At 42.3% G+C, this 22,509-nt stretch overlaps 1 protein-coding gene across 8 annotated transcripts in view; it reads right to left on the minus strand.

Moving 5' to 3' along the window:
- Window positions 1-442: 442 nt before the first annotated feature.
- adat1 (adenosine deaminase tRNA specific 1) overlaps window positions 443-22,509 on the minus strand; it is a 28,587-nt gene continuing 6,520 nt past the window's right edge. Inside the window, exons 4-9 of one of the 8 annotated variants that reach the window (XM_061772698.1) lie at window positions 21,115-21,245; window positions 19,963-20,623; window positions 15,998-16,143; window positions 8,319-8,418; window positions 8,102-8,188; window positions 443-2,544 (exon numbers count right to left, since the gene is read on the minus strand). In XM_061772698.1, the coding sequence (XP_061628682.1) occupies window positions 2,412-2,544; window positions 8,102-8,188; window positions 8,319-8,418; window positions 15,998-16,143; window positions 19,963-20,623; window positions 21,115-21,245 (1,258 nt within the window). In that variant the 3' untranslated portion in view covers window positions 443-2,411. Of the gene's footprint in view, window positions 2,545-8,032; window positions 8,189-8,318; window positions 8,419-15,838; window positions 16,144-19,962; window positions 20,624-21,114; window positions 21,246-22,509 lie in introns of those variants that run through there. The other 7 variants (XM_061772697.1, XM_061772696.1, XM_061772699.1 and 4 more) reach the window with 7 other exon arrangements.

Consider the following 22,509-nt stretch of genomic DNA (forward strand, 5'->3'; position numbering starts at 1 on the left):
ACTTCATAAAATTTTATTCATGCTAATTGACATTTATTAATAAAGTAAATATCCATGTGAGAGCGTCTGCCTCACAGTTCTGAGGACCAGGGTTCAGGCGCTGGTCCTCAGAACTGTGAGGCAGATGTGCTAACCAGTCATCCACCGTGTCACACTATTCATGTGATATTCAATTTTTTTTTTATTTAATACAATTCTATTTACATATTTGTTGATTTTTAAACCAAAATGTAACGGTCTATATGAACATTTGTGACAGACGTATGTGAAATGCCATGATGAAACAAAGCAAAGGTTTTGAACAAACATAACCTCTAAAATGGTTCAGTTGTCATTTGTTAAATTAAAATATGTAAAATTGTTTGAGACTTCACTGTTGTGTCAAGATGCCTAACAGAAAGGGGGCGAAAAACTTTATTTTTCTTAAATGAAGAACTTTATTTGAACACATCATTTTCTCTTTTTAGTTCCTTGCTCTTATTGTGAAATGCAGCCCTAGTTTTATTTAGTAAAGAGAGAACATTACACAGTTGTGCTTATATGTTTGATTCCCAGGGCAGAAGTTGTAAGATGTGTACAACTCTTTATTATGCTCTATCATCATCATATCAGTGGCATTAAAAAAAGCACTTTAACGATACTATCGTTTATCGTGAAAGTTTTTGGTGAAACTATATCGTTCTAAACAAAATTGCTTTTGTGGCAGGCCCAAACACATACAATGTACTGAGAGAGAGCAATAGTTAACAAAAATATTGTACAAGCAATACACAAGATAATAAAAACATGCATTATAGCGGGACCATAGAAGCAAGAACCGTGACGTAGCAGAGGATTACGCTATTTGTATTCCGTGTTGATAACTTGGATGGACTCCTTATTCCAGGGCTAGGACTCATTGTTTCCATGACAAGTGCATCCCAGAACTCAAATTACTCTAGTCTCAAGTGTACAACCCCCAATTCCAATGAAGTCGAGACGTTGTGTTAAACATAAATAAAAACAGAGTACAATGATTTGCAAATCATGTGCGTGTAAACTTTAAGTGAAGCAGAATTTCTTCTTTGTAACCTTGGCCGAATTTGTCCCTTGCCACAATTCTGTGTCTGAGCTCTTTAGGCAGTTCCTTTGACCTCATGATTCTCATTTGCTGTGACATGCACTGTGAGCTGTCAGGTCTTATGTAGACAGGTGTATGGCTTTCTTAATCAAGGCCAGTCAGTATAATCAAACACAGCTGGACTCCAATGAAGGTGCAGAGCCATCTCAAGGATGATCAGAAGAAATGGACAGCACCTGAGCTAAATATGAGTGTCACAGCAAAGGGCCTGAATACTTATGGCTGTGTGATATTTCAGTTTTATCTTTTTAATCAATCTGCAAAACTTTCAACAATTCCATTTTTTTCCCCTGTCAACATGGGGTGCTGTGTATACACTGAGGAATTTTTTTTTTAAAAAAGATTTTATTTTTGAAACTGCTGCAATATAAGTGTGAAAACTTTCCGTACCCACTGTATATGCCCTGCGATTGGCTGGCAACCAGTTCAAGGTGTACCCTGCCTCTCGCACAGAGTTAGCTGGGATAGGCTCCAGCATGGAAAATGGATGGATTGATAAAATATTATCCAACATGCAGTGAATTAAAGTTCTTAGGAACTGCTGGCACACAGGCCATGGCTCTTAGTCTCCACTCCCTGTTTTACCTTTCTTAAACTGAAAATAAAAGCGTAAACTGAAGTACAAAAAAAGAGGAATTTACTTCATTGTGAAAATACATGACAACCCCAAAATAACTAAGAGACATTTTACCCCAAACTGCCATGTTTGCCAATGATGGCTCTATCTTAAAGTTAGCTAAAAAAAAAAAAAACAATGACAAGATGCCTTAATATCTCCTCTCACAAGTCCAGATGTGTCACTGCTAGGATTTATCTGGAAGAACCCTATTTGAAAATGTATAAAATTAACTTATTTTTTTTATTTTTACTTTTGGTTGTGCAAAAAGATTGATTGATGCTCATCTCAGCTCACAATGTGCGATTCTCTTCACAGACAGGACACGACCCCTGACCATGTAAAGGCAGAAAACTAGTATTCTACTTTGGTTGCGACCTCTGGTGGACAAGATATTTGCCATGTGACAACAAGCCCCAGTCTCCCCCTCCCCCCCTTTCCAATTACCATCATGCTTTTCCGTCTTTTCCTTCTCACTCATTGCCCTCCCTTCGTGATAACGTAAATGATACGTGTAAGAATTATTTTTTTTTATTTTATTTTTTTACCCCAATATCCGGAATAATCAGTGTTACGGCCGTAACAAGTCAGCGTTCAGTGATTTCTGTAACAAAATATGGATGTTCCGGATCATTTGACAGCTCTACAATAAGCTTAACGGGGATATTTTGGGTTTCATTTGAAGAGCAGGAGGTCTCTGTTACTGCGTGGCCAAAGGGGGAACGCCTGATTGCGAAGTAGCTGCCAAGCTTGCTGGTAGGCCTCAGATGCCTCCTTGTAGTCCAAGTAAGTGTGTAGATCCGTCCTCCTGCAGACATACAATCATAGAATTGTCATTCTCCTGTCTATGGTGGCATCAGTTACAAAAACAATTTAACGGTATTCACAACATTGTACAATTCAAAACATTTTGGGTGTTTGAATGAAAACATTAACTGCCAGATGATATTGGCATCAGTCCTATATGCGGTGAAGATCCACGTTACAAAGTGGATGACCACTGGTACTAACAGAAGTGGTGGAACTCAGATGGGTGTGGAGATGCTCCAAATATGTTCAATACCAATAGGGGCACTTATCTTAAACCACTGAAGGGGGGGGGGGGAGAAGTAAACCCAGTCTTTGTCCGGCCCTTAAAGCTAAGTTGGAACTGCACAGGAGAAGATGATGCCAGACCAACAAATACATTTTTGTCAGCCCTATCTTTTGAGCTTCTCTACACTATCCTGCGAACACTTGTGGAACGCATGGAAATGCCCAGATTTTAAGTAATCAGTTTTGTGTATTGTTGTTCTCACGTCGCTCACTACAATGCTGCAAGTATGGCTGGAAAGGCGCCGCCATTTCATCCACAAGACAACTCTCATTCCACAAGCTTGCCTGGCTCCGATCAGCTCAGATGACTTGTCAACACAGACATTATGAAGGTGCAAGCAGAGCGCCAGCTTGTCTGCACAGGTGAATTAAAAATTCCCCAATGCTCATGGACTGTATTCTGTGCGACATTTGTGTAACCTGTGAGTCTGTTGTCCAAAGGGATTTACAGGTGGTGTCATTCAAACAGTCGGCAGGTAACTAGCTTGCATGAGAAACTAACGTAGCAGTCCATGTCAAATAGAACAGATGGAGCTCATTAAAATACATACAACACTGCTTTAATGATTCCCTCCTTCCCAGATGTTTGCAGACTGCTTGGCATATTCCTCTAAGATTAAAGTTTCCAAAAAAGTGTAAATTTTCCCCCGTTTTAGGGAAAAAAAAATTCTGACAACACATAACAGCAAGTCAAAGTTGAAGTCCAATTGTTACTGCCTCTTACACTTCTCTCCAAAAGTATGAAAAGAAAAGACCAGCTTTGATTTCCAGGATCTCATGCACAACTTGTAAGCCAATACCCAAATTTCAGGTGAACAAAGGTATTGAAACAGATAGACCTAAAATAGATAAAAATGAAAAAGTAGTGTTTATTTGCCCGAAGATAGCCGGGATAGGCTCCAGCACGCCCACGACCCTTGTGAAGCTAAAGCGGTACAGAAAATGGATGGATATCTTCATCAATCCTGGCTGTGACCCATTAACCACCAAACATTTGCATTTTTCTTGTGTAATGCTTTTCCAGGCTTTCACTGCAGCCTCCTTGAGTTGCTGTTAGTTGGTTTCCGGGGTATACTCCATTGACTCTCCCCTTTATCAGGTAAAATGTGTTCTATAGGGTTTAAGTTGGGAGATTGACTTTGGCAGTCTAAAATCTTCCACTTCTGGACCCATTGTTGTTTTGGCAGTGTGTTTCGGGTCCGATAAATGATCTCCCAATCAGTTTGGTTGCATCTTTCTTGATGATGAGATGGTATTTTAAACTTGCTGTGTTTCGATGAAAAGAGAGTTCAACGCTGCGCTAGCTGCTAATTACCGTTGGTTTTTCCCGAAAGTCCCACCAGGGTGACTTTAGTAGCAAAATTTGCCGTCGAGCACACCAGTCGGAGTCTCTTCACTTATCTTTGCACTAGCATAAGCATTGACCTGATAGCAACCTACACCGCATTTCAGATATTCACCCATTCAAAAACCAACAGTGCTCACAGAAATAACTTGAATCTGACAAAAGTAAAACCAGACAGTGCTTTTGAATTGTGTTTCAACAGAAATATTAAAAAACAAACTCTTGAAACATGCCTGGACAAAAATAATGGTACCCCTAGAAATAATTTGACCGTAGGACATGTTCGGGCACTGTGGACGATTGGTTAGCACATCTGCCTCACAGTTCTGGAGATCGGGGTTCAAATCCCGGCCCCGCCTGTGTGGAGTTTGCATGTTCTCCCCGTGCCTGCATGGGTTTTCTCCGGGCACTCCGGTTTCCTTCCACATCCCAAAAACATGCATGGTTGCTTAATTGGAAACTCTAAATTGCCCATCGGTATGAATGTGAGCACGAATGAGTTTTGTTTCTATGTGCCCTGCGATTGGCTGGCGACCGGTTCAGGGTGTACCCCGCCTCTCGCCCGAAGATAGCTGGGAAAGTCGCCAGCAGCCCGTGACCCTAGTGAGGATAAGCGGTGAAGAAAATGGATGTACCTGTTCAAATAAGGTGTGTCCTCTAATTAGCATCACAGGTTTCTTCAAACTACTTAAAGTGTGACAAGTAATCACTGTGCTGTTTGGTGACATGTGTGTACCACACTCAACACGGACCAGAGGAAGCAAAGGAGAGAGTTCTCAGGAGATGAGAGACAAAATTATAAACAAGCACACAGTAAAGGTTTTTGTCCACGATATCCCTGTACTGGGCCACATTCATCTTTCCTTTGATTACAACCAGTCGTCCTGTGCCTGCAGCTGAAAAACACCCCCACAGCATGATGCTGCCACCAACATGCTTCACTGTTGGGACTGTATTGGACAGGTGATGAGCAGTGCCTGGTTTTCTCCACACATACCGCTTAGAATTAAGGCCAAAAAGTTCTATCTTGGTCTCATCAGACCAGAGAATCTTATTTCTCACCATCTTGGAGTCCTTCAGGTGTTTTTTGGCAAACTCCATGCTTTCATGTGTCTTGCACTGAGGAAACCTCCGTCGGGCCACTCTGCCATAAAGCCCCCTTTCTAGAACTTTCTCCCATCTTGCGATTGCATCTCTGGAGCTCAGCCACAGTGATCTTTGGGTTTTTCTTTAGCTCTCTCTCCAAGGCTCTTCTCCCCCGATTGCTCAGTTTGGCTGCAAGGCCAGCTCCAGGAAGGGTAGTGGTCGTCCCAAACGTCTTCCATTTAAGGATTATGGAGGCCACTGTGCTCTTAGGAACCTTAAGTGACGCAGAAATAGTTTTGTAACCTTGGCCAGATCTGTGCCTTGCCACAATTCTCTTTCTCAGCTCTTCAGGCAGTTCCTTTGACCTCATGATTCTCATATGCTCTGACATGCACTGTGAGCTGTAAGGTCTTATATAGACAGGGGTGTGGCTTTCCTAATCAAGTCCAATCAGTATAATCAAACACAGCTGCACTCCAATGAAGGTGTAGAAACATCTCAAGGATGATCAGAAGAAATGGACAGCACCTGAGATAAATATAAGTGTCACAGCAAAGGGTCTGAATACTTATGGCTGTGTGATATTTCAGTTTTTCTTTTTTAATAAATCTGCAAACATTTCAACAATTCCGCTTTTTACTGTCAATATGGATTTTAAAAATGTTAGCAAATGGCTGCAGTATAACAGTGAAAAATTTAAGGGTTTCTGAATGCTTTCCGTACCCACTGTAAGTTAATCATGTCTGTTCCAAAACTTTTGCTCACTTGAAAATGGGTGGGTTCAAACAAAATGTCCTGAGTTGTTGAACGCATGTCGATGTAAATAACATGAAATCTGGAATTCTGAACTTTTGTCTCATATTCATCATTTGATCTGAAACCCAAATGTCTTCAGTATACAACAAAAACAAATGAATTGACTTTGCCATTCTAATACTTTTGGAGGGGACTGTATGTGTTTCGGAACAGGGTTCCCAGCTTGAATTCATGAGGGCCAGAAACTTCACGTTGTCCTGTCATGAACCTGCGATCCTTGGACGTTTTGTTGCGATGCAACCTTAATGACCAAGGGAGATTTCAGGGTCCTTAACGGTTTCTACTTTTAAGTTGCTTGTCCCCACCACAAAAGGGACCTCCCTTCATCTTTTCACCGCTGTACTGTATATAAACAGTCAATGCAGTACATTTGTCCTGGGTCATATAAGACTCATTCTCAAACTGCCTTTTTTTTTCGTCTCCTCTTCCTTCATCTCATCAGGTTTCTTCTTGTGTGTTTTCTCTCCGGGTCTTTGAATAACTTTAGAATGCTGTCTCGTTGCCGAGGTATGTGTGACACCCTGTTAGCAGCGATGTCAGCAAGAGACTTCATGAACGGACCAATAAGCAAACACTGTGTGCAGGCAGGGCTCATAGAAATAGGTGTTGTAGTCTCACATTGAAGTCAGTTTATTATTACAGATGCCGCTTGAGAAAACTACAAAATACTGTATATTATATCAAATTCAACCTGCCAAAGTGGTTAGTGCAAGTGACAGTGTTACTGGCTACTGCTGAAATTCACCCACATTTGGCGGTCTGGCGCGGGCTGCTGTTAATGTGAAACCCTGGTCTCACTGTTGCAATACTTTTGGAAGGAGATATATATGGAAGTTACAATTCTGAAAGTATGATTGACCTGGAGTCGAATAAGCCTTTAATCGTGATGACGAATTTTTTCCCCAATGCTTATTGCGTTAATAAAAGTGCAGCAGTATTTAATTCTTCAATTGTGTCATCATCTTGTAGGATAAAAATACTGTTACAAACAGACTTGCTCACTCGATTGAGTAAAAGCACAACAATTCTGCTTCAGTCCACTTCTCTTTGGAAATGCATGACAAAATAGAGGAAAACATCCCAAAAGAAAAAGATTGTTGTTTGACATAAAAAGAAGTATTTGTGCAAGTACTTCTGCTGCTCAGAAAACTTTTGAGTTCCTTAAGTGGATTGACTTATGGAACAAATGTTCCTTTTAAGAAATAAAATTAGAAAGCTGGACAATGCGTCACTCCCATATCACTGGCCTGGTAGTACTCACTAGGTATGTTGGACCTACTTGTATCAGAGCAATGCTTTGTATGTGAAGAATGAAAGAACTGGGGGCAGGTAATCTGCTGATGAGGAGGAAAAGAAACTCATCTACTCATTGTGCCATTGGCATGGAAACATCAGTTCCGAACAGTCCAACAGAGATTCTTCCATCCCTCAAATGCAACCCAATGCACTGTTGGAATGCTAAAAGAATGGCTTTTCAAGGTTAGACGGGTGAGGAAACATGCTAGCTAACTAAGCATTTCTTAGACTGTCACTAAGGGCCAATCCCAATTCAACCCCTTAGCCCTTCCACTTCGTCTTAGCCCTTGTTTTTGTGCATGTACGAGAACAAAGGAGTATCCCAGCTAAAATGAAGGGGTGTATAGCCCTTGAAACCAAGTGAGGTTCCGAGAGACATTCTCCTTAGTATTTTCTGCCATCTAAAACTACTGTCGAACTTTAAAGCACACAAATTAGACTATTTGTACGAAGTGTGTTAAATCAATTGTTAATTGTACATTTTCCCCGCTGTCAATAACATTTTTGTCAAATGCCCATCCCTAGTGCACAGTCCAAGACCATAAAGCTGCTGGATTGGACGTTTGCTGTCATGAAATTAGATTTGTGAAAACAGTGAAGTGTTTAAGCTACTGACACATATTTCAGTAAAAAGATAAACTGTTAAACTATTGCTCACCATCTGGGAGCCTCATTGGCACTTTAAGGTAAACACTGCGAAATTATGTAAGAGCCGATGTTTCGGTACCTAAGAGAGTCTGGAAGTACTGAAGCGTCAGTGGACGACACCACAGACAGGAATGAATGAAAAAGCTCCAGTTTGCACAGAGCAGACCTAGAGAGAGCAACATTTGGAAAACAGACACACAAAAGATTATTTTTAATTTGTCTGCAGTAATCAAACAAGCCAATTTCTATTTTTTTTTTTTTTTTTTACACATTTTACAAGAGTACTGTATGACTACCTAGATTTAGCTGTTCCCAGGGCTTTCTTGGTGACTCCTTGTTTGACGCCGCTGGCAGTGACATCAAGTGGCTGATCAGGCACTTTACACCAGCTGACCGCTGAAACCCATAAACATTGAACATTTTCACTTCTTTAAACGTTCACGGTTTGACATAGAATGGCAAGCTGTCAAAAATACCTGTTTCTGTTTCACTCGTGTGATATCATTTGCACCAAGTAGTGTTGTCAGGATACCAAAATTCAGACTTTAAACTATACAAGCATACACCTCAATGCAGATACTGAAACAATACCACAGAAAAAAACGAAAACCTCAGTAAATGCAGTAGCATCATAGATGACTAAACGTGGAACTTCTTGTTTTTAGTAAGGCAAAATATCGGGCTGTGGAGGATATTAAATAAAATCTTATATTTTATTCATTTATTTTCACTCTGTTATACTGTAGTATAAGCTAAGTACTGTTTAGACACTGAATAAGCATATTCTTAACATTAGTTATGTTTTCATAATAACTTTTGCAGACTCTTATTAAAAACTACATACAGTATCTTACACACACTATGTATGTGTGTGCTTCGATTACTTTTTAAAATCAGATTGATCACACTTAAATTTTGATCACGATGAATTACTTGCTTGCAGAATTTAAAGTAACTTTAAAAAAGACCCCTATATTTTGGCACAACTCCAACTTTTCGTCAGAATGTCATACAAGAACATGTTTTAAACGCGTGCAATTTATTTGCTCGAAACGTGGGAACAGCCTGCCCTGCGACTGACTGGCAACTACTCCAAAGTCAGCTGGGATAGGCTCCTGCACCCCGTGACCCTGAACAGGATAAGCGGTATAGAAAATGGATGCATGGATTGGTAACTGCAAATTAAGAACTAAGTGGAGATTTTGAACAATTCTGCAATGATACTGCCCACAAAGTGATGATAAACATCAATAGGTCATGTACTAAACACATCCATAAACATTTGTCATCGATTAGATGAGCAGTTACCCCAAGATAATTGTGATTTCTCACTGAAGTCCAGTAGTTCCCGGTGAGCGAAATAAGGTTCAAGGTGCTTTTATTGTCAATTCTTCAATATGAGTAACACACACAGAGGATTGAAATTACAGTACTCAAGGGCCGGCGGTGCCATAAAAGACAGTACAAATAATATCAATATAAAAAGCTAAATAAAACTATGGTATATACAGTACAAAAAGTATGAATTGAATGTGCAAATATCAAAGATCAGGTGATGTGTGCAACATAGTCAAGGTCTGTGAACCAAGGCAAATATGACAAAACCCCAGTGGCTGGTGCGACCCTGAGTCTGTTGTGTGTGTGTGTGTTAGTGTGTGTGAGTGTGTGCGGCGTCAGAGTTCACGTGGGCAGAGGACAGAAGAGGTAGAGGGGGCAGAGCGGGCAGAGCTGAATAAAACTTTCTTTGAGTCTGCTAGTCTCCTCCCTGATGGCAGCAGACTGAAGAGGCTGTGTGACGGTTGGGTGGCATCCCCCGCGATGCGGAGGGCTTTGCGGGTGAGGCGGGTGCTGAAAATGTCCTGCAAGGAGGGAAGAGAGGTTCCGATGAACTTATCAGCTGCCCGCACTATGCGATGGAGACTTGCGGCAGGATGCGGTGAAGGCTCTGTACCACACAGTGATGCAGTTGGTCAGGACGCTCTCTATGGTCCCGCTGCAGATGATGGGGGTCGGGGCTTTGGGTTTTCTCAGCTTGCGCAGAAAGTAGAGACGCTGGTGAGCTTTCTTGGCCAGTGATGAGGTGTTGCTGGTCCAGAAGAGGCCCTCAGTGATGTGCACTCCCAGGAACTTGGTGCTGCGCACTCTCTCCACTGCAGCACCGTTGATGTTCAGGGGACCACGCTGGGAATGCGCTCTCCTGAAGTCCACAACAATCTCCTTGTTTTTTTTTTTCACATTTAGGGAGAGATTGTTGTCCGTGCACCACCCGGCAAGGGGGCTCACCTCACTCCTGTAGTCTGTCTCGTCCCCGTTGCTGACGAGACCCACCACAAGTTATGTCGTCTGCAAACTTGATGAAGAGGTTGGAGCTGTATGTCGGTGTGCAGTCATAGGTTAGCAGGGTGAAGAGGAGGTGACTCAACACACAACCTTGAGGGGCCCCCGTGTTCAGAGTCATGGTGCTGGATGTGTTGCTGCTGACCTGTACTGCCTGCGGTCTCCCTGTCAGCAAGTCCAGCACCCAGTTGCACATCAAAGTGTTCAGCCGCAGCTGGTGCAATTTGTAGATCAGTTGTTGAGGGATGATGGTACTGAATGCTGAGCTGAAGTCTATGAACAACAATCTGACATATGAGTCCTTAGAGTCCAGGTGTGTGAGGGCGGTGGAGACGGCGTCATCAGTTGACCGGTTGGACCGATATGCAAACTGGAAGGGGTCCAAGGAGGGGGGAAGGGAGGACTTGATGTGGTGCATGACTAGCCGCTCGAAGCACTTCATCAGGATGGGAATGCGCGCTACCAGACGCTAGTCATTGAGGCAGGAGGGAGACTACTTCTTCGGGACCGGGATGACGGTGGCTTTGACACACGTGGCGACAACACCCTGATTCAAGGAGGTGTTAAAGATGTCCGTGAAGACATCCGTGAGTTCAGCTGCACAGTCCCTCAGAACACGACCAGGTATGTTATCTGGGTCCGGGGCCTTTCGTGTGTTGATCCTGTCAAGAGATCTTTTCACGCTGTCCTGGGTCAGTGTCAGCACATGGTCACCAGGAGTGGGTGGAGTCTCTGCTGTTGTGTGCCTTAAAGCGAGCAAAGAGGTCATTTTGCTCATTTAGCAGGGAGGTGGAGCTGTCGCAGGTCTGTGGTGAAGGTTTATAGTCCGTAATGGTCTGAATACCACGCCACAGACTCCTTGTGTCACTGCTGTCACTGAAGCGGTGAGCGATCTTGCTGGAGTACTCCCTCTTGGCCTCCCTGATGCCACGGGACGGATTGGCCTTGGCTGTCCTCGGGCCCTCCTCATCCCCAGATCTAAAAGCCGCGTTGCAGACCTTTAGTAATCTGTAGCCCTCCCCTGACAGCCATGGCTTCTGATTAGCACGGACAGTGATGGAGTGGTGGTTGTGGCATCATCCATGCACTTGCTGATGTAGGCAGCAACAGTCTCTGTCTACTCCTGAAAGTCTGTGATGGAGTTGTAGGTAGCAGCCAGTTTGAACATGGTCCAGTCTGTGGTGGCGAAACAGTCCTGAAGTGCCTCAAGGGAACCTTCTGGCCACACTCGTACCAGTTTCCTAACTGGCTGGGACTCTTTAACCAGGGGTCTGTAAACTGGCATAAGCATAACAGTGGGGGAGGGGAAGGGGCCTTGTAGGCCTCTCTAAGGGGGTAAAAACATTGTCCACAGTGTTATTTCCTCATGATGGAAAGTCAATGTTTGAATAGAGTTTAGGAAACACAGCCTTGGGTTCAGCATTGTTAAAGCTAGGATGAGGAAAGCATCTGGGTGGGCCGTCAGCTGTTCACTGATATGATGGTATAGCTCATTTAGCACCTCACTCCTGTTATTGCTGGAGTTTGGAGGAATATAGACTCCAACAAGCAGTATGGCAGTGAATTTAGTGAATAAATTCAGCATCAGCCAGCAGTTGTACCTTGGTGGTCTTATTTGTGCAGTAGGGTTTGTTTATCCTTGTTGTAATTGTCCCCCTTGTATGATGGGTCCCCTGTAGCGAGGTTCAGGTTCGCTTTGAGGTTGCCACTAACCCTAATCGATCGGCACGATTTGTGGGGTGCAAATGTTACTGTGTGTTTGTACATAACGCCATAATGTTGAGTGCATTTTCTTTTTTCTTTATTAATAGATGCAAAACTAAACTTTTGGGCGCGTCAAACAACCTTCCTATGCAACAAGAGCAGAGAGGGCAGGGTCGAGCGAGTGTGGGGAGAGAGAGAATTTAAAGGTACAGGCACACAAATGAAACCTCTGTTTGCATGTGTGAGACTTTTGGCTTGATTACATTTCATAAAACCAGTTAATATCTTTACAGGAGTGATGCACTGAAATTTCGGTCAAGAAACGCATTTATCAGTTTCGGACTGAAGGACTTTTGTCACCAAAATAACGTTTATTGTTCCTAACTCATAGCTTTGCCACAGCAAGCTTGTACACAACATAGAGTGTTGTGAAAAAGTATTGGCCCCCTTCTCAAATTCTTATATTTTTGCATAGTTTTCCCACTTTAATGTTTCAGATCATCAAACAAATGTAAATATCATAAATATAACCCAAGGGAACTTACAATGCAGTTTAAATGATTTCATTTATTAAACAAAGCAAAAAAAACTATTCAGTAACCTGATCCTCTGTGAAAAAGTAATTACCCCCACTTTTATTTTATTTATTTATTTATGTCCCTGTTCGGCTGTTAGGTCACGCAGAATGGAAAATCTGTATCCCTTTTATGCCGGAACACTTTTACTGTGTCACAGTGGAGTTTTTAAGCTTCCGCTGTGGTTTGTTAGTATTACAATTGAGGTTTATTGAGAATCAGACTTGATCAGTCGAACAGAACAAAGTTTTTAGAAGGGAGAGAGAAACAAAGCACTAATTGTAAACAGGATGAGAGAAGTAAATCATTAGATTATCTACAACAATGACGGATGTGATGCGCACGTTCGCCTCCGCAGCTCAAAATCGTATTTATCCGTGTTAGCTGTAGCTAAAAAAGCCAATTAGAGCAAAGTTGATCTTTCTGGAAGCCGTATGTCTCATTACATCTGGAGTAAATGTAGTACAGCATTTCAGTAAAAAGAATATCATACCACCAGTCAAACATCATGGTGGTCTTCGCCCCTTCAGGACGTGGACAACTTTCTATAATTGATGGAACCATGAATTCTGTTCTTTAACAGAAAATCCAGAAGGTGAATGTTTAGCCATCCGTTTGTGACCTCAAGCTGAAGCGCATTTGGGTTCTTCTGCAGCAGGATAATGATCAAAAACACACCAGCAAGTCAACTTCTGAATGGCTTAAAAAAAACAAAATGGTTTTGGAGTGGCCTAGTCAAAGTCCAAACTTCAATCCGATTGAAATGCAGTGGCATCACCTTAAAAAGGCGCTTCATCCTCGAAAATCCTCAATTTGTGCTGTGACTTCAACCAATTCTGCAAGGAAGAGTGGGCCAAAATAGCTCCACAGAGTTGAATGACTCATTGCCAGTTTCACAAAACATTTCATTTCCAGTTGTTGCTGCTGAGGATGGCGAACCAGTTATTAGGTTTAGGGGGCCATTGCTTTTTCCACACAGGGCCAGGTAACTTAGAAGTTTTTGTTTTCTCTTAATAAATACAATCACCATTTAAAAACAGCCTTTTAAATTCACTTGGGTTATATTTGTCAGATATTTACATTTGTTTGATGATCTTAAAGTGGGGAAACTATCCAAAAATATAAGAATTTGATAAAGGGGACATAACGTTTTCACGTACTGTACTTAAGAAGTATTTGCTATTAACAAGCAATGCCCATTGGGCTTTGCTATGTGGTTGAATTGATTGGGACGTCAGTATTTTACACACAGTAAAGGTTTGATAATGACATAGTAAGGTACTATAAGCCATAAATGTGACAGTTAAATAGGGCACACATTCAACTAGTTGTAACATATACACACAACAAAAATGAACGTCTTTATTATGACAATTTAATTTGCATGTTGAAATGAATTGTCCTGTCCTTGAGCAGTCACCTTATCGTGGTGGAGGGGTTTGTGTGTCCCAATGATCCTAGGAGCTAAGTTGTCTGGGGCTTCACGCCTCTGGCAGGGTCACCCATGGCAAACAGGTCCGAGGTGAGGGACCAGACAAAGTACGGCTCAAAGACCCCTTATGATGACGAGAAAAAACGGACTCAGGTTTCCCTTGTCCAGACACGGGTCACCGGGGTCCCCTCTGGAGCCAGGCCTGGAGGTGGGGCTTGAAGGCGAGCGCCTGGTGGCCGGGCCTGCACCCATGGGGTCCGGGCAAGCACAGCCCTAAAGGGTAACGTGGGGTCCCCCTTCCCATGGGCTCACCACCTGTGGGAGGGGCCATAGGGGTCGGGTGCAGTGTGAGCTGGGCGGTGGCCGAAGGCGGGGACCTTGGCGATCCGATCCCCGGCTACAAAAGCTGGCTCTAGGGACGTGGAATGTCAGCTCTCTGGCAGGGAAGGAGCCCGAGCTGGTGTGTGAGGTTGAGAAGTTCCGACTAGATATAGTGGTGCTCGCCTCCACACACGGCTTGGGCTCTGGTACCAGTCCTCTCGAGAGGGGTTGGACTTCTCAAGGTTACAAAAAGATTTCTGCTGCACTTAAGGTTCCTAAGAGAACAGTGGCCTCCATAATGTTCCACCAGTCGGGGCTTTATGGCAGAGTGGCCCGATGGAAGCCTCTCCTCAGTGCAAGACAGATGAAAGTCGTGAAAAATAGGATTCTCTGGTCTGATGAGAACAAGATAGAACTTTTTGGCCTTAACTCTAAGCGGTATGTGTGGAGAAAACCAGGCACTGCTCATCACCTGTCCAATACAGTCCCAACAGTGAAGCATGGTGATGGCGGCATTATGCTGTAGGGACAGGACGACTGGTTGCAATCGAAGGAAAGATAAATGCGGCGGCCAAGTACAGGGATATCCTGGACGAAAACTTTCTCTAGAGTGCTCAGGACCTCAGACTGAGCCGAAGGTTCACCTTCCAACAAGACAATGACCCTAAGCACACAGCTAAAATAACGAAGAAGTGGCTTCAGAACAACTCCGTGACTGTTCTTGAATGGCCCAGCCAGAGCCCTGACTAAAACCCAATTGAGCATCTCTGGAGGGACCTGAAAATGGCTGTACACCACCATCCAACCTTACAGAACTGGAGAGGATCTGCATGGAGGAATGGCAGGGGATCCCCAAATCCAGGTGTGAAAAACTTGTTGCATCATTCTCCAAAAGACTCCTGGCTGTCTTAGCTCAAAAGGGTCCTTCTACTAAATACTGAGCAAAGGGTCTGAATACTTATGGCTGTGTGATATTTCAGTTTTTAATTTCAACAATTCTGTTTATTTCTGTCAATGTGGGGTGCTGTGTGTACATTGAGGGAAAGAATGAACTTAAATGATTTTAGCAAATGGCTGCAATATAACAAAGTGAAAAATTTAAGGGGGTCTGAATATTTTTCATACCCACTGTATAAAAGGGATCCTGCGGCGTTTCCTTTGTTCAGTGCGTAAGAAGAGGCAAGAGTTGTGGCAAGACAATTTGTAGGTGCTTAACCATGACGACGCGCCTACTCACAATGCCCTGACAATCTGACAGTTCCAGGCCGAGAAGAACATTGCCATGCTTAAGCAACCTTCCTTCTTATGCGACCTGAATCCACCTGTTTTTTTGTTGTTGTTGTTTTTAAATCTTTCCCATGCTCAAGGGTCAACAAGAAGTTTTTAAAATGTGGACAACATCAAGATGGCTGTGACGATGGCACTTCGGAGGATTCCGGATGAATCCTTCCAGGCGTGCATGAAGGCATAGTAGAGAAGGCTGGGAAAGTGTGTTCGACTTGAGTGGGATTACTTCAAAAGCAAAAACTTGTGGTTTGGATTTGAAATATCTTTTGCGACACCAGTCCTGGAACTCACACCTCATATGATTAGTTGACCACGCTACCTGCCCCACAGGGTGTAATGCATCCTTGTCCAGCTTTGTGTTGGAGCTCAGTTTGGGCCTGGCTGAAGGGGAACTCCAATTTGGACTGCAGAAAAATGGGTGCAGACACTGAGAAACCAGCAGGGAGATCTGATACATGGGAGCATCTGCATAGCAAAGGACAGACACAATATAAGAGTATAGTATAAGTTTTAAGAGAATAAAACACAAACTGCAGACATGCAATATTACTATCAATATTATCCATCCATCCATTTTCTGAGCCGCTTCTCCTCACTAGGGTCGTGGGCGTGCTGGAGCCTATCCCAGCTATCATCGGGCAGGAGGCGGGGTACACCCTGAACTGGTTGCCAGCCAATCGCAGGGCACATACAAACAAACAACATTCGCACTCACATTCACACCTACGGGCAATTTAGAGTCCCCAATTAATGCATGTTTTTGGGATGCGGGAGGAAACCGGAGTGCCCGGAGAAAACCCACGCAGGCACGGGGAGAACATGCAAACTCCACACAGGCGGGACCGGGGATTGAACCCTGCTCCTCAGAACTGTGTGGCTGACGCTCTAACCAGTCGGTCACCGTGCCGCCACTATCAATATTAGTCAACACAAACGGCAACTAACATTGTTCTATAAATTCTACAATGAAACCAGAATTATTTGTACAGTTGCAGAGCTCTTCAGATAATCTCGGTATTCAAACTGTATGATCTCAGTGTTGAAGTGGTTTGATTTAGTTGACCAGTGGTCCAAAACAAAACAAAAAGCAAGACTAAAGGTTTGAATATAGTCAGAGTATGACCTAAGTACAGACATCGAAAAATGTTTCTGTTTCTGGTGCCCATCTGTTAATGAATTCTTGGGTACTTTTTAGCTTTGTGTTTTGGGTCATTATCCTGTTGCAAGACCCATGACCTGGGACTTTGACCAAGCTTTCTGACACTGGGCAGCACATTTCTTTCTATATTACCTTGATCGTTTTGAGATTTCATTGTACCCTGCACACATTCAAGACACCCTGTGCCAGATGCAACAAAGCAGCCCTAGAACATAACAGAGCCTCCTCCATGTTTCACAGAAGGGACGGTGTTCTTTTCTCGGTATGCTTCGGTTTACCGATGATCGAATTATTTTCAATCTTTTCTAGAGGTACTATCATTTTTGTGCTGGTTTTTTAAAAAAAATTATGTTGAACCGCAATTCAAAAGCAATGTCTGATTTTCATTGCTTAATTTTCATTAAACATTTTATTTATTACTTTTGTCAGATTCAAGTTATTTCTGTGACCACTGTTAGTTTTTCTTTCATTATCTGAGGGGTATCAACAATTTTGTCCACGAGTGTAACTGGCCTTGCAGTCTGGGGTCTTGCTTATTAATAGCTAGGGCTACCACAAACGATTATTTTTAGTTGATTCGTCACCGATTATTTTTACGATTAGTCGATTAATCAGACCATATATTTGTACATATATACAGTCCCTCCAAAAGTATTATCACGGCAAGGTTTTGTTGTATAAAGAAGACATTTGGGTTTCAGATCAAAAGATAAATATGACACAAAAGTTCATCATGCAACAAGACAATGACCCAAAACACACTGCCAACACAACAAAGGACTTCATCAGGGGGATTGATGCAGTTTTTGCAAGTCAGGGTGATGCCACCAAATATAAAATGTTATTCACTTTGTTAATTTAATATTGTCTGTTCCAATACTTTTGCTCACTTGAAAAGTGGGTGGCTTCAAGCAAAAGGTGCTCCGTCCTGAGTTGTTTAACACATCTAGATGTAAATACCATGAAATGAAACCTAGAATTCTTAACTTTTGTCTCATATTTATCTTTTGATCTGGCAGCAATGACTCACATAAGGTCAATTGGCATCTTATTCTCAGCAGAAAAAGAAACCTTACAGAGTAATCTTAACTCATACATTTGGTATATCACCAAATTGCTTGAGGATACAAAGAACATGTCCGGAGACCCACTGTTTAAAACACAAACACAGTCAGAGTTTTATGAAATAAATTCACAAATTCCAACCTGCACCTCTCGAAAGCATCGCCAACTGGCATTGAAATGCTTATATGTACAGTGCCGTGAAAAAGTATTGGCCCCCTTCTCAAATTATGTTTTTGCATAGTTCCCCCATTTTAATGTTTAAGATCATAAGACAACTATAACCCAAGGTAACTTAAAATGCTGCTTTTAAATGGTGATTTAATTTATTAAGAAAAATAGAACTCAGTTACCTGGTCCTTTCTGAAAGAGTAGTTACCCCCTTTTTAAATCATAATTTTTGGGTAATTGTCACTGATCACACCCAAGCCTGATGACCTCCAGGACCTGTTCAATCCAAAAAAACAAAACAAAAAAAATCTGTCCCGACAAAATCAAGTCAGACAAAAGATGCAACAAAAAGACAGTATCCAAGGAAATTCCAAAACAGTCGAGAAATAAACTAATTGACATCTGTCAGTCTGGAAAGGGTAACAAAAGCTTTAGCATTCCAGCGAACCATAACGAAGAGCCATTATCCTCGCATGAAGAAAACATGGAACAGTGATGAACCTTCCCAGGAGTGGCCAGCCTACAAAGATTACCCCAAGAGAACAACAATGACTCATCCATTAGGCCACAAAGGAACTCAGGACAACTTCTCAAGAACCACAGGCCTCTCAAAGGGAGGCCCCCTTGCCTCAGTTAACGTCAGCTTTCGTGACACAAAAATAAGGACTTTTGGGCAAAAATGGCAACCATGGCAGAGTTCCACGGCGAAAACCATTACTGACAGTCAAACATGGTGGTGGTAGTGTAATGGTCTTTGACCGCTCTGCTCCTTCAGGACCTGGACAACTTTCTGTGATTGATGGAACCATGAATTCTATTCTTTAACAGAAAATCCTGAAGGAGAATGTTCAGCGATCAGTTTGTGACCTCAAGCTGAAGCGCACTTTGGTTCTGCAGCAGGATAATGATCCAAAACACACCCGCAAGTCAACTTCTGAATGGCTTAAAAAAACTAAATGAAGTTTTGGAGTGGCCTAGTCAAAGTCCAGACTTCAATCCAATTGAAATGTAGTGGCATGAACTTAAAAAGGCCATTCGTGCTCAAAAACCCTCCATTTTGCTGAATTCAAACAATTCAGAAAGGAAGAGTGGGCAAAATTATCTTCACAGAGATGTGAAATACTCATTGCCAGTTGAAGAAAACACTTAATTTCAGTTGTTGCTGCTGAGGATGGCCCAACCAGTTATTAGGGAGGAATTACCTTTTCCCCACAGGGCTAGATAACAATTCTTTTGCCTTAATTAATGAAATCACCATTTTAAGTTCAATTGGGCTGTATTTATCTGATATTTACATTTGTTTGATGATCTCAAACATTAAAGTGGGGAAATTAATCAAAAATATAATAAATTGAGAAGGGGGCCAATACTTTTTCACAGCACTGTAACTTGTCAGTGTAGATCATAATAAAAATAATCGGCCGCTGCTTTGTGGCTTTCATTCACTGCGGGGACTTTCTGGAACACAACACGGAAACGGGGGTTTACTCTATACACTATATGGACACAAATTTGGATACTGTGCCACAAGACCGACAGAACTAAAAATTGAAGAAAATATGAACGTTTTGCAGTTACAACGGCCCCCAGTCTCTGGAATACCATTTGTGAGGTCAGACAAAAATGCTGGATGAACAGCCCTAGCACACCATCAACCTTCTCGCTCATCCAAAAGAAAAATCAGGATTTCTGCAGCAAATCAGTAAAAAAAAAATTCCAAATCCAACTCATAAACATGCCGTTATGGACCTCGCTTTGAATTGGGGCATAATCATGCTGAAAAAATACAGAGAATAGTCCATAAATGTCTACATATGACTAAAGAAACTTAGGGTGACCCCCGATTAAAACATTACTTGATTAATTGGTATTTACCTTACGGTAAGCCTCACCTTGTGATCAAAGCTCTTTGCATGGCCTCGTGGCTAAAGGGGCACTTTCCTATCACCACAGTGCTAAAGTAGAGCCCCTTCTGTAGGTAATGTGACAGGAGTGCACCCTGAAAGCCCAGCACCGTCCACCGAGCCAGTTTATCACTGCATGAGAGAGACAGCGTTGGCTCTCCTCGACCAGGTTTGACACGAAGTAATCCTGTCCTATGGTAGCCCATCCCCGGTTGAAGAGGGTCTGCAAGGCCACCTGGTACAGACTTGGCTCCGGTTCTGAGACTATCACAGACCTGCGAGTTCAGCCTGGCACAGACAATAGGGCTAACGTTTGAAGGGACTCTGTTTTTTATTATCAGCTCTGCTGAAGCATGTGAGACGGTCTGAAGATGTCTTTTGGGAGATGGTCCCTGTGATGGCTCATCATCACTTGTAGATGAGGACGAAGGCAAGGAAAAATGCTGTTTTGATTCTTGAATATTCTTTCGTTTTGTCTCTTCAGTGCCATTTTCTTCTAGAGAGGGCTGTTTGGAGTTTTGCTTTGGAATGTGTGCTTTAGCTTTTCTTTTTAGGCCTCCAGCTGTCCCTTGATCATTCTTCATAGATGTGACAGAAGTACACACTTGAAGCTGCCTGCTATTCATAGGGATTATAGAGGCGTCACCACCTAGTAAACAAGAGTTACATACAAGTCTGAGGAGCAGTTCTCTGTATTTAAAGACTATTACAGTAGGCTGATTAGTTGTGACATGGATATATTTGGTTAGTAATGTTTGTCAGAAAAAAAAATTACCTAAATATCTATATAATTTTAAACTGCCCTTCATATTTTTTTTAAACTGATGCCAATTTCTTTATTTTTGTTGTAGACTGAAAACATTTTGACAACAGATGAATGTGAGACAAAAGGTTCATATTTTCAAGGCATTTACATCTAGATCGGATATACAACATGGCATTTGTTAGTTGCATGTAGCACTGCTTAAAAACAAAAAAAATTAAATGGTGGTTTAAGTTTTTTAGTAATCAAGCTATCACAAATGCATCTAAAATTCTGTTTGTGTTGCACAACACTACAAAGTGTGGTAATTCCAAATACATTCTGCATTAAAAATAAATTTAAGTTATTCAGAGCTACACAGTCAAGCAGAAACTTACAGGGTGTATGACTGGTGAAAAACAGGAAAGAAATTCCTGGCTGAAGCCTCAATTTCCCTTGATGCGCTGTCTGACAAAACACGGTGCTTCCCCTTCCGCTCACAGCGCTGTGCAACTCCTGCGTTAGATACCTACAAATACAAATAAAAACAAACATCTTATACTTTATTTTAAGAGACTTATACAACAACTTATTGTGCGGCCGTGCGTATGACACCTAAAATGGTCCTAATCTTAATACACTTGTAGCGGAGGCGCTCTGGCGGCGTAAGGTGCCACAGTAACCCCGCTCCACAACTTGATAAACTGCATTCTCCCAAGCCACCCCACTGTGCAAGACGGCAACCAAAGGATGTCTGGTGTATGTCAGCTAGACCCTAAATTAATTGACAGTTCCCCGAGAAACCTGGGCTTCCAGTCAACAAAGACCCCCGGTGGTGCGCAAGCCAAGATACCGACCAAAAGTTTGAAAACCCGCTGGTTAGAGTAATTTCAAAAGAAAAGTTCAAAGAACAATTTCCTCCTTTTGAAATACAAGTGATAAAATGCATGCAAGGACAACTGGGACAATTGATGGAACTCAGGACCTCTGGAACATTGCTGCAACGCGGACAACACCCGCTGATGGTTGAGAGTTACTGCAAACCTGTGGACTTGCATTCGAAGTTTCTTTAACTGAAGATACATTTTTGTTTTGATATTTTACGAGCTCTGCAGAAATATTCTAAATGTATGCCTTGGTGTCTGTTTCATTGTGTCAGCTTTACAGGTCCAGCTCTGAGACTGAGAACTGTTCGTCTTGATTTGTAGCCAAACAGTACGAAATGTTGTATTGAAGAATTAGCAGTTGATTTGCCAAGACTAAAGTTTAGACAATCATTCTATATGCTTGATCTATGAGTAAGAGTACAAAGTTGGGCGTATTTTATATTAATACATGATTTTTTACACCCTTTTTATGGCTAAATGGTAAACCAAAATTCAGGTCGATGGGCGTGGTCTTCTCCAGTATCTGAATGAATTTTTTCCCATTCTTCCAGGAGCATATTTGTGACGTCACACAGTAATGTTGGACGAGAAAGCTTGGCTCACTGTCCACTCGAAATCAACCCAAAGGTGTTTTGTCAGGTTGAGGGCAGGTCTCTGTCCAGGCCAGTCAAGTTCATCCATACCAAATTCTCTCATCTTTATGGACTTTGCTTTGTGCACTGGTGAACAGGAAGGGGTAATCCCCAAATTGTTTGACTGTCTAAAATCTCTTGGTGTGCTGAAGCATTCAGAGTTCCTTTCACTGGAGCTCAGGGGCTAATATTTTGGACATTTCCAACTTTGGAGATGACACCTTCCTGTTACAACATGACTATGCATCAGTGCACAATTTAAGGTTCAAAAATA

This window comes from Phyllopteryx taeniolatus, chromosome 5 (genome assembly GCF_024500385.1).
Source record: "Phyllopteryx taeniolatus isolate TA_2022b chromosome 5, UOR_Ptae_1.2, whole genome shotgun sequence".
Lineage (NCBI taxonomy): Eukaryota > Metazoa > Chordata > Actinopteri > Syngnathiformes > Syngnathidae > Phyllopteryx > Phyllopteryx taeniolatus.